Genomic DNA, 13357 nt, shown 5'->3' with positions numbered 1-13357 from the left:
ATGGATTTTCTTTGACCTGAAAACCAAATTGTAAAGTTTACCACCAATAGTTAAGCAAATATATCACAGCACTAACTAAATATTTGAGGGGAAATATATTGCCAAAGAAACCACGAACCAGATTTGGAGCCACAACTAGTTTTAGCAGACCAATATCAGTAGGAAACAACCTATAAAAACTTTGCTGCACCCAGGATAAGAATTTTCTTTAACTTTTACATTAGATGTGGCCAAGGAGGATAATAGCCAATGTAGGAAATAAGTCCTGTCAGTAATTGAGTTTATCTCTAAGGTGGGGTTATTAATTCCCCTTCTAATTGAGGCATATTCTATAACCTAGAGATTAATTTATATGGTTCTATACCTTCCATAAAATATTAATAGAAAAATAAAATAGGAAAGAAGAGAAGAGAGAAAAAAAACCAGAACATATACATATATGAACATATACACACATAAATGTACATATGACATATTTGTGTGTGAATACACAAGACAAGCAAGAGGAAATGCAGAGCTGCTACAAATTTTATTTCTCTAAATGGTTATGAGACTATAGTTGATATTTATAACTTCCTTCTTCTACTATTCACTCCCTCTTCTACCCCTTGATCCCAGATAATATACATAGATTGTTCTCTCAAAGCACACAGGACAGCACTACAAACTTGTTGTCTACTACTGGGAGTGGTTGAATGTTGTCTACTACTAGGAGTCTTATCCGAGTCTTCAATAAGACATCATAATTATCTATAAGACCAAAAGTTTCTGGTTATTGAGACATGAAGTAAAATCAGTGAATTACATGAACATGAACCTTCTACTATACTTCTTTACCGTAAAATGAGTTCCTTGATTAGAAGCAACATGTTGGTAAATATGATTATAATGCTTTATATGGCATTCATTAAGTCCAGTTATGGTAGTGTTAGCAGGTCCATGATGACAAAAGAAGAACCCATATTCAAAATAAATGTCTATTTTAGTGAAGGGAAATTATTGCCCACTTCATAACAGAACCAGAACTATATAATACCTGCCTCCAGGTAACTGGTTGGTTTCACTAAGGAATGGGGCCAGTACCTAGATTATATTGACTCTTCCTGGTATTGAGGCAGGCATTCAGCAGTGCAATAACCAGACAAGCTCTGGTGAAGGTAAGGCCGTGTATTCACCTCTCATATAACCTCCATCCTTGATGTAATTGTGACTATAAATAAGACCCCATTGAACAAGAGATAGAATGGCTAGGGAAAGAGGTTGGCTAATATTCATACCTGTCTATGTACTTCATTATTGAGAGCCTCTTGTGCAATGGCTTTCTTTTGGTGAATATTCAGATAGGATAACTCTACTTATATGGAGAGACATACCACTTACACAGCCTTCCTAATTACCAAATGGTCAAACCACTGGGCAATGTTTGACAATATGGACAATCAGATGTACTGCTCAATGTTCTTTCCACAGGGAGGATTTCCTTTTTCCTCTACTTTTCAAGGCCTCCCCTGACCAAGTATATAATGCTACCATAGCATACTTCTACCATTGAAAAATCACAGAGACTCACCAAAATTTGTGCCTCTTTCTTAATAGTGAGTGGTACAATAGCACAAATTTTCCTTCATTTCGGAAGAGAGAGTGTTCCATATACTCTAAACTAATTGGTGTCTTGAACCACTACTGAAGTGGCAAGCAAATTTTAGTATATAGAATATTTTCTCATAGGATAGATTTTATGTTAATCATTCTGGGAACGCTGAATCTGATTTGAGTTATGAGTCTGGCAGCAAGGGGAATTAGCATTCCTTTAACTCAGGTGAGGCCAATTCAATGTCTTCAAGCAAGGAATTGTTTCTCTTAAGATGTAAGAGGAATAATTGTTTCTACTGGCAAAGAAGGTACAGGATTTGGGGTTTCGTGGTTCTCAGGTTCACCAAATTTCACCCAGATGCCTTTATTCTAATTCGCAGGGTTTCTTTTTTCTAAAATCAATACCCCAACTCCCACAGAAGTGATCTGGTGAGTTTGAGTTCAACTTATGTTGTAATTCTGCCGCCTGTGAATAAGAGTTAGTATTGACCAAAAATACGTGGCTAAAAATAGTAAGAGTTTCTTATGAAACTATGAGAGAAGCTCACACGTTTTCTAATCATACCCTAAACTTTTCATTTTCCTTCTGTAAACTTTTCAATGCAGTTAAAGATTCCACCACAGGAGTCAATTGCAGCAGCTGTTTTGTCTTTCAATGTCTTGCCTTCAATAAGAACTTTATCCTAGGCATAATTTAAATGACTCTTTTTGTTGCTACATGCCATGGATTTCTAGTGAATCATAATTCACAGGCACAAATATCACTTTTGTCATTGGCTTCAAGACTAATCATGTCAGAGAACCAATTCCAGATTTCCATCTTTGAGGGTTAGTTTGTTTTGTTTCTCCTGGTTCAATGACTGGTACAGAATATTATATCAAAAGTCATATTATTGGCTGGTGCAGTGGCTCACACCTGTAATCCCTGCACTTTGGGAGGCCGAGGTGGGTGGATACTTGAGGTCAGGAGTTCTAAACCAGCCTGACAACATGGTGAAACCCTATATCTACTAAAAATACAAAAATTAGCCAGGCCTGGTGGCAGGCACCTGTAATCCCAGCTACTCAGGGAGTCTGAGGCACGAGAATTGCTTGAACCCAGGAGGCAGAAGTTTACAGTGAGCCAAGATTGCACCACTGCACTCCAGCCTGGGCGACAGAAGGAGACTCCGTCAAATAAAAAGGTCATATTATTTTTGTAATTATAGACAAATTGCTTTTATTATATTGGTGAAGCTGAAAAAGTTTACTTAAAACATTTCCAAGCATTTTTATGTTATGTATCAGAATGTTTTTTAAAAATAAGAATATTAATAAACACGCACATACTTTAACCAGTTTCTTAGCCAAACTATCCTTAACAAAATGTGATTCATATCTTTTCTGAAAAATATGTTTTAATAGTTTTTACAAAGTTAGGTGCAATATATTAAAGTTGCTTTTTACAGTTTTGTAGTGAAGGGTTAACTGAACAGGACTGGGTTATTTTAAAAAGACCTGGCTGGGAGCGGTGACTCATGCTTATAATTCCAGAACTTTGGGAGGTCAAGGTGGGTGGATCACCTGAGGTTGCGAGTTTGAGATCAGCCTGATCAGCATGCAGAAATCTGTCTCCAGTAAAAACACAGAATTAGCCAGGCTTGGTGGCGTCTGCCTGTAATCCCAGATATTCGGGAGACTGAGGCAGGAGAATTGCGTGAACCCGGGAGCCGGAGGTTGTGGTGAGCTGAGATTGCATCATTGCATTCCAATCTGGGCAACAAGAGTGAAACTCCATCTCAAAATAAATAAATAAATAAATAAATAAATAAAATAAAGGCCTGACTTCAGGACTGACTGGTGGTTCCCAGGAGAAAAGCTCTAAGCCCTTGGAATATTCTGTCCGATTAACAATGTTTTTATATGGCAGAGGTCTTGGGCCATATTGTACCAGTTTGATCACACAGTTTATGCTAATGATGTGATTTATGGTGAAGATCTTTCTTGTCATGGGGTGTGGGTGTGGAGTCTGAGTAGCTGAGTTTAGTCACAGAGGTGCTGCATGCCTACATGACTGACAGAAAACCCTGAACATGAAGGCTCACATAAGCTTCCCTGGTTAGTAACACTTTGGGTGTGCTATCACACATGTTGGGAGAAATAAGCATGTCCATGTGATTCCACTGGGAGAGGATACATTAAAACTTGCGCCTGTTTTTTTCCAGACTTCATCCCATGTGCCTTTTCCCTCAGCTGATTTTAATCTATTTTCTTTCACTGTAATAAACCACAACCGGCCGGGCGCGGTGGCTCAAGCCTGTAATCCCAGCACTTTGGGAGGCCGAGACGGGCGGATCACGAGGTCAGGAGATCGAGACCATCCTGGCTAACATGGTGAAACCCCGTCTCTACTAAAAATACAAAAAACTAGCCGGGCGAGGTGGCGGGCGCCTGTAGTCCCAGCTACTCGGGAGGCTGAGCAGGAGAATGGCATAACCCGGGAGGCGGAGCTTGAGTGAGCTGAGATCCGGCCACTGCACTCCAGCCTGGGCGGCAGAGCGAGACTCCGTCTCAAAAAAATAAAAAAATAAAAAAAAATAAACCACAACCATGAGCTTATTCTAAGTCCTGTGAAGTCCTAGGGAAACATTTAGCCTGACTCTCTGGTCTTAGGGGCTTCCAATACATAGTTAATAAATTTGAAGTTATTACAACTTCTATTGATATGTCATTGTAGAAAATGATATTTTAATTGATAAAAACTCTCTACAAGTGTGTAAGTGTCTAGTAAGCTCAAAACAAGCACTGTTAAATGAAGGATATTTTCAATTATATTTTCATATTAAACTATTTAAACCAAAATATTTCATTCAGAGAATATTTCTTTGAAAAATATTTTACAAGACAAAACTCTTCAAATAAGTTGTCTCTATTTATTATTACTTTGTTTCACCAAATTTAGCTATGTAAAACTATAGGTTTACTTAAGTTCATGCAATTCGATTTACAAAGTATAAATTTGCCTAATTAGGATAAAGGAACTATCCAAAGATTCTTTCCCAAAATAAATATTTGTACAAAGCACAATTAAAGGATTTCTAAAATAAATCTTGTATGCTACTCAAGCTCTCATAGTTTGCTTAGTTCCTCTCTTAGTTTTGGAGAGATGCATTTTAGTATCTTCCCATTTTTCAGCTTTGTTTTCAATAATTAAAATTCAACAAAAGCTTCTAATATTTTAGACGTATGGCGATTCCTTCATTGAATACTTTAATGGAAGATTTTCAGCCACTTTTAAATAAAAGTACAACTGCAAATTAGAGAATTTATTTATAAAACAGTTCAAAATCATAAATTAACTGAGGTTACTTTACAAAATAATGAAACAAAAGTCCAACATTTGTAAAATCTATTGTTTCCAGGAGGCACAGAAAGGTAATGTACACCAATAAGATGAAGTATTAATACATAAAAACTTGAACGTGAATGTTTGTAAATGTTGATGTTAAATATTATATTTTGTTAGGATACAATTACGAATTGTTTGTGTACCAATTCCAAGCACATTTCTGCTTCACTGCTTTCCTAGTATGATAAATACATTGTCTTTACTATGATACTCTATACAAAAATTCATGTAAATATCATTGTTACAGAAATAAATAATTTTATCTTCAAAAATGAAAATTTAAAAATACAGTATTCACATTAATATCAGGTGTTTATCTTCAACAGAATGAACTTCCAAAATTTTCATTTAATTTCACAAAAAACAAATTATTATTTGAATTTATTTATTTTCTATTTGAAGTTCCCAATGGCACTGATACAAAGCTGGCATTATTTAACAATTTGAAAAATTGTCCTTCTGCTAATGGGGTGAATTCATTTACAGCTATTATTTTAATTTTCATATGTGGATATAAAAAATTGGAATTGAAAATGAGTAAGATTAAGCTAGAACAGTTAAATCTAGATGAATAAATCGTACTTTCACGAAATGTTTTGTAAATAAGCCTTTTGCAGCTGCATGTTTATCTTTTTCAGCCATAGTCTTCTAAAATCACCATTAACTTCAGCAGATTTATGTCTTCAGGTTTTTACGTGGTCAGTAATATCACTATGGCCTTTGATAAATAGTAAATGTAAACAATGTACAAGTCTTCATCAATTTGCTTAAGAATAGCACATGGCATTTTTGGTGTCATTGTGCCAAAAAAGGTATACTAGAAAGTAAAAAAGCCTTACCAAATAATAAAATCATAAAATGATGGTGATATGCACTATATGATAAATGAAAATACCATGTACAAAGTGTGCTTAGACTATTATGCACTCTATGACTTTACTCCTCGGCCACTATTTCCTACAGATACTTCAAGCAAAGCTAATCTATTATGTCTAATGCTTCCCATTGACCTTACCAACAGGTAGGCTGGTGACTTCATGCATCTTGCAAGTTGCAGCATGGACCATCACAAATCTGGCTAATATACCAAGTGGGTGGCAGAACCAGCCACATCAGATACTTGCCCAACCACTCAAAATTGAGTGGAGTTAATTTTGGAGACTAGATACAAGATTACTTCATTTTTCAAGATATGCACATCACACTGTCCCTGAAAGGAATTTTCATTAACACTACATGTGGACAAGGTCTAGAAAGAAAGAAAGGTTATTGCTGTGTTGTCTTTTAGATCTAACTCTACATCAAAGTAAGAATTGTGTTCAGCACACAAGTTTTTTAACCACTGTAAAACAAGACCAGGAAGAATCTAAAAGCACAAAATTAGGGCACAAAAAAAGGTGTGATAAAATTCAACACCAATTAATGACAAAAATTTCTCAGCAAACTAATAAAAGAAGAGATATCCTTAAATTGACAAAAGGCATCTTAAAAAATAAAACATACAGTTAACACATTTAACTGTGAAAGGCTGAATTTTTTCTATCTAAAAATCAGAAAAATATCAATGAACATTGCTTTTCCTAATTTCTATTGACCATTGTACCAGGGAGCCTAGCCCATGGAATAAAATAACTAACTGTAACAAAAAGTATCCAGATTAGGAAGAAGTAAAACTGTCCTTCTTCACAGAATTCATGTATATTAAAAAATCCTAAGGAGTCTGCAAAAAAATGGCTTCTGTAACTTAATAGGCTAATTGAACAAAGACGCAGGATAGAAGATGTAAATGAAGTATCTATCCAGCATGTTCAGTCATGAGAACTCTTACTATCGTTAAGAGGTCAATTTTCTCCAAATTTATAGACTCAACAAAATCTTAGTAACTTTTTTATAGAAACTGACAAGTTTATTCTAAAATTTATATGGAAAAGCAAAGATCTAGAATAGCCAAAAACAACTTTTAAAAAGAATGAAGTCAAAAGGATACCTGATTTTAATGCATATAATAAAGCTACAGTAACCAATGCAATATAATATTTGCATAAGTATAGATGTATTAGGAAAATAGAACTGAATAGAAAGGCTCTAAATAGACTCAGAAAGAGATCAGAGCTTCCACAAAACTACCAAGACAATTTAATGGATTAAAGGGCACTGTTTTCAGTAAACTACTCTGGAATAAAGCATTTTTTTTTCTATGTGAAAAAAATTTTAAACTTGATCCTTTCATACACTAACACAATTCATTCAAAATGGATCAGAGACCTACACATGAGAGCTAAACCATAAAACTTCTAGAAAAAAGCAAAGTAGAAAACCTTCATGACATTGAGTTAGGCAATAGTTTCCATGATAAAAGCCAAAAAGAATGAATCATTTAAAAGATTAATAAATTATACTTCATCAAAGTTGAAAGTTGAATCCTTTTTTCATCAAAAAGACACAGAAAAATATTCAAAAGCAAGCCATGGATTGGGAGAAAATATTCGTAAATATTTATTCAACAAAAGGCTTGCATCCCGATTGTATAAAGAACACTTCACTCAGTAATAAGAGAAACAACCCAATTTATTAAAGGGCACTTCACAAACAAAGACATGCAAATGGATAAAAAGCATATAAACAGATGTTTGAGACAATTGGTCATTGGGGAAATGAAATTAAAATCACAGTGAAATCCCATTATACAATCACTGGAATAGCTAAAATTTTAAGAACTGACAATACTAACTATTAATAAGAAGGTGGAACTGGAACTCATATATTGCTGACTGGCAGGATCGCAAATGGTACAGCCACTTTGTAATTTGGCAGTTTCTAGCAGGTACACTTAAATACTTATATAGCTCAGCAATTCTATTCCTAGTTATCTATCCAACAGAAACAAAAACATATGTCCACACAAATATGTATATGCAATTCCTCTTAACAGCATTATTTATAGTAGTCAAAAAAATACAGAAACAACCCAAATGTCCATCAACTACTGAGTGGATATAGTGGATAAAATTCCATTCAATGATACTATTCACAATAAAAAAGAACAAACTGTTAATACACACAACAACATGAATGAATCTCAAAACCATCAAGCTATTAAAAGAAGCCAGAAACAAACAAACAAACAAAAAACTAGAAACTGTATGATTCCATGTATATTAAATTTTAGGAAATGCAAGACTCTAATGAAGGAAAGCAGGTTAAGGTCACCTAAGGTAGGAGGTAGGAGCAGGAAGTGACTGCAAAGGAGCATGAAAAAACTTTTAGTGTGATGAAAAAGTTCTAAAATTGATTGCATTGGCCAGGCACGGTGGCTTATGCCTGTAATCCCAGCACTTTGGGAGGCAAAGGTGGGTGGATCATCTGAAGTCAGGAGTTTGAGATCAGCGTGGCCTACATAGTGAAATCCCATCTCTACTAAAAATACAAAAAAATTAGCCGGGCATTGTGGCAGGCACCTGTAATCCCAACCACAGGGAGGCGGAGGTTGCAGTGAGCCAAGATCACATCATTGCACTACAGCCTGGGCAATAAGAGCAAGACTCAGTAGACTCAGTCTCAAAATTAATTAAATAAATAAATAATAAAATTGATTGCATTGGTGGTTGCATGTCTGTACATATTTACTAAAACTCATTGAATGACATACTTCGAAAAGTGTGAATTTTATTATATGTAAAGTATATCTAAATAAAGTAGAAGGAAGGATGGAGGGAGAGGGAGAAGAAGAGAGGAAAGGAGGGAAGAAAGGTCTGAGTCTGGTCATAAGGAAACATCAAATAGACCCAGATTGAAGTTCATCCTGCACTACAAAAAAAGCCATACTCTGTAAGACTTCCAAGGACATAAGACACAAGAAGAAAATATGAGGAAGTGTAACAGATTAAAGAAGACTTCTAAAATATGACAACTTAATGCAACGTATGTCCCTGTATAGAATTTTGGCCCCAAAATGAAGACAATATTGAGACAGCTGGCAACATCTGGATGGGACCACCAGTTCATAATTGAATCGTAGTATTGTACTGATATTCCTGCCTGGGAGGCTTGTATGATGGTTATGTAAGAGAGGGTTTCACTTTGGGAAGTTGCACATGGAGTAGTTAGCAGTAATGGTGCACCATGTCTGAAAAAGTGGGCATGTATAGGGAAAGAGAAGGTAAAGGAACAAATGTGGTAAAATGTTAACAGATGAAGAATCTGGTTCACTCACAGGGAAGCAGGTATTGTTTGTACTGCTTTTGCATCCCATTTTTTATGTTTGAAATGACTTTAAAATTGTTTACAATGTAACTAAAAATAGATCAATTGACAAATAGAAAAACGAAGAGATATACCATTTTTATGAATGGAAGACTCAATATTATACCAAACTGAGCTAACTGCCTATATGAAGTCAGTTAAGTTACAGAGCTAAAACCATATACTGTCAATCACTTGTTCAGAAACCTTCAATGGCTTCTCATTACCCATCTAATAAGGGGATTACACTAAATTAGATAATACTTGCAAAGCACCTTACTCATGACCCAACATAGTGGGAAGTAAATCCTTTTATATCCTTTCAGAATTCTGTCTGATATTTAAAGGCCTTCATAATCTAAGCATAATCTATCTTTTCCTTCCTTTTAAAATTCATTTATGCACTGAATACGTATTTATTGAGTGTCTTCTATACCTCAGTCACTAAGGAGACATGATGGATAATATAAATATAATTACCCCCTTATGGTGCCTAGATGAAACCATTATCTGGCCAAACTTGTCATTCACCATTGTGAAACAAGCCTTTCTAAAAAAAAAAACACTGATTCATTAACTCGCTTCCCTGTTCAACAGATACTCTTTAACTTCATTCTGGCTTTCAAAATTGTACCTAACTATAAAGGCATAGTTCAAATGCTTGTTCTTCTAAGAAACTTCTTTGATAATCTCAAGACACACTCGATGACTATGTGTTTGTTTTTCTAATATGGGTCTTACCACGTACAGCCTTCTGATTTCACTTACTTAGACCTAGCATCTTAGAGCAAAAAAGAGAACAGGTTTGTCAAATTCCAATGCCATCATTGAAAAGAGGCTAGTAAAGAATCTTGATGTAATAGGGGAGGTGGGAGCTGTGGCCAAGTAGAGAAGCATGCCAGGTCTAAAGGTGTTCAAATGCACCTTCTTCAAAATATGTGAGCAAAAATAACACCCTCAAGTTTAGGTTCTCTGGTATAAATTCGTAGATGAGGAAACATGATCCAATAGACAGTGGCTGAGTCAGAATGTCTCAAATTTATGAGCAGGAGCAGAAACCATTTAACCATCATAGACACCGTTTTCAACTTTATTTTAAACTCCAGGTGATTCAACCCAGAACTTCTCAGAGTTGGTGACAAAAAACGATAAATGACTCAACAACACCTCTCTGCAGCTGGCTATCTGGAAGCCTGGCCCTCATCACCCACAATGTGTAGGATGGACTGTGCCAAATCAGGTACTGGAGGAGGTGAGGCACTAAAGCTCCTGCCAGCTGGTTAACCTGTTTTTGAAACCACCTTTGCAAAAATTGTAACTGAAGAAATTATGACAGTGAAAGAGATTGGACCTAATCCACTCCTTCTTGCTTCTAACCTTTAAACTCCTTGTTCATTCCTGGGATTTAAACTCCTTGATCATTCCTGGGCTTAGGTCGAACTAACTTTGGGAAGGAATTCATTTCATGGTTTGACTCTGAAACAAAATTGATAATAACCCTTTTCTGAAAAGATCCCCTTCTTGCCTGGGGACTAATCTGCCTTTGCAGGACTAACAAATCAGCTACAAGATTAGAAATTAAGGTTAGGGGACATGTAGCCTCTGGCGCCAAGAGTCGGAACCTCCCCAAATTGCTCCCAGGGAAAACATCACTGTTATAAGACCTGAGATTGGTGCTTGAGATATTTTGCATACCCTGCACTGGATGGATGAACTGACACCACCCAGACTGGCAATCCGGGTCAGCTACTTCTGCCATTCCACCCAGTAACAGAAGATGGCAAGAAAACCTGACTTCGACCCCACTAGGACATCCCCAGGAACCTTAGACAGGTTCCTGACCAACCTGACCAATCAGCACTCCCCAGTTCCCGAGCAGCTGCCTGACAAATTATCTTTAAAAACTCTGATCCCATCCCAGAATGCTGGAGAGACTGATTTGAGCAATAATAAAACTCTGGTCTCCCGCACAGCCGGTTCTGCGTGCCTTACTCTTTCTCCATGGCAATTTCCCTTTCTTGATAAATCTGCTCTGTCTAGGCAGCCGGCAAGGTAAACCCATTGGTGGCTAAAGTTTGATCCCACAACGCCTTGAGAAGTCAGACAGCAGCCTCAGGCTGGGCCACCCCAGGGCGTCCTCTGCCATCCTCCCTCTCCCACCTCCTCCGGTGCGGCTCCCTGCTGCCCTCGCCACAACACCCGGCGTCCTTCAGGCTCACCTTGACATAAGACCAGGATGCAGTAGAAAACCATGAAGCAGCGAATGTTATTGCAACTCTCACAGCAGGGGCTGACTAGACAGCCCAAACCACAGGGCTGCTCCAAACTGTCATCCAGTTCTCCCGGCTTCTTGGAAACTGAGGTCTTGGCTTTTTTCCTTTTTGGGAAACCGCCGAACCTTACCAAGGCCACTGGAAGTGGTCTCAGATACGAGTATTTTTCCCCGGACTTCGAGGACTTCGGGGTTTCCCTGGCCCTCGAGTCCTTAGCAGGCCGGGCCCGCGCGGCCTCCCGCGGCTCTACTCCTCCTGGGGCTTCATACTGGTCCCCAGAGCGCCAGGCGACGCGTTTGGACATGGCTCACTCTGGGCGCCCCCTGGCGACGCGGCCCGAGTGCTCTCGGCAGCCCGTCCTGTCTGGGCCAACCCAAAGGCCAGCCTGGCGAGGGCGTCGAAGGACTCAGTGGCCACAACGGGCTCCCGCAGCCCAAGCCTCCAGAGCGAACGTTTCTCCTAGGGCAGGAGGCAAACGTCCTCGCCGGAGGTTGACAGTTGAGAAGTTCCAAGGCTGTTTTCCTTCTTTTCTTCCACGTGCTGAAGGGGGAAAAAAAAAAAAAAAAGCTAAAAGTAGGTTTTGATAACTGCTAACACAGACAAGGAGCACCAGAGTAATTTTAATGGCAGTCAAAGATTGCCAGTACTTATTTATTAAATAATACTCATTAGGAAGCATGGGAAAAAAAAGTGAAACTGTCTGTCCCCAGTTTCCCCAGACTTACTTTATTGTGGTGGCTTTCCAACTGAAAAATCTCACTAGAAACAACCTGAAAATTGTTGAAGGACCAGGAGAGAGCAGAAGATATTGGAAAAACAAACAAACAAACAAACAAACAAAAAGCAGTTTCACCACAGTAAAAGATTTGGAGGCACAAATATCAGAAATCAATGTCCAAATGAATGTCCTTAAGTGAAGTGTTTTACACATAGAAATGATTGTCCTAGAAACTCTATCCCAACTCCAGAACAGAAAAGATTATTATTTTCCACCTTAAATGAGGGCATGAGACCAGAGGATTATTTTTTCAGGTAAAAAAAGTTTATAGAAGAGAAAGAATGTAAGTGAAGAGTAGAAGAGTAGTAGGATATGAAACGTGGGGTTTTGTTTGTTTGTTTGTTTGTTTGTTTTTTAAGGAAAATGCAACTTCTTATTGGTTTTCTTTTCTTAGGCTGATATATAAGCTCTTTAGGCCATGTATATGTTGAGGGTGACTTTCCAGGAGAGGTGGCACTATCTTTTCTCCTATGGATTAGACATTGTGTTGCCAAAAACAATTCAGCTCTTCAAAAAGATTCTGTGCTGCTCCAATAGTGCTGGCCTGGTAGACCAGGGAACGAAGAATTAAGAACTACTGACCTGAAGCCTGAGCTTGACTCTACATTGCTTCATGATAATAAATATAAACAAACAAACAAACAAAAACCGTAGGATTCCTAGGAGGTAGGAAAGACAGTGGGGAGTGGTGGACTCTTATTCTTGTGCTTCAAAACCAGAATGGGTACTGCTTGGGTGGAGAGAGGAAAAGAAAACTCCATTAAAAATGAGTGGTACTGGGAATTTTGCTTCTAGCCAGAATATAGAAAGCCAAATAAAATGTAACCCCCACCCCAATAATAACAACAACAACAAAGCTGGATAATATGAAAAAATATTTCTTTTTCATCAGAGGGCTACATTTCTATAGCTATGGTTGCTGTAAAGCAACTAGGCAAATTGATTCTAAAGGACAACAAGCCCCTCAGAAAAGGGATGGGACACACAAACCATATTGCTTTTCAAAGAGCACAGAAGGAAGAGCAGTAGTAAAGGAAGATAGAAACACTTGAAATTTTAATGAATTCTTAAAGACCAAGGGAA

The 13357-nt window shown here is 37.6% G+C and overlaps 1 protein-coding gene across 3 annotated transcripts in view; it reads right to left on the bottom strand.

The window, feature by feature from the left end:
* Positions 1 to 12022, bottom strand: part of SLCO6A1 (solute carrier organic anion transporter family member 6A1) — a 113908-nt gene extending 101886 nt beyond the window's left edge. For all 3 annotated transcript variants that reach the window (XR_004429713.1, XM_033179024.1, XM_033179025.1), the window contains exon 1: positions 11443 to 12022. Coding sequence is in view for 2 of the 3 variants with exons in the window: in XM_033179024.1 (XP_033034915.1) it covers positions 11443 to 11800 (358 nt within the window). In the remaining variant the exon portion in view is untranslated. The remainder of the gene's footprint in view (positions 1 to 11442) is intronic.
* Positions 12023 to 13357: the final 1335 nt, after the last annotated feature.

Source organism: Trachypithecus francoisi, unplaced genomic scaffold (assembly GCF_009764315.1).
Source record: "Trachypithecus francoisi isolate TF-2019V2 unplaced genomic scaffold, Tfra_2.0 Lachesis_group2, whole genome shotgun sequence".
NCBI classification, from domain to species: Eukaryota; Metazoa; Chordata; class Mammalia; order Primates; family Cercopithecidae; genus Trachypithecus; species Trachypithecus francoisi.
Note: the sequence above shows the minus strand (reverse complement) of the source record. Positions and strands in the feature narration are given on the sequence as shown.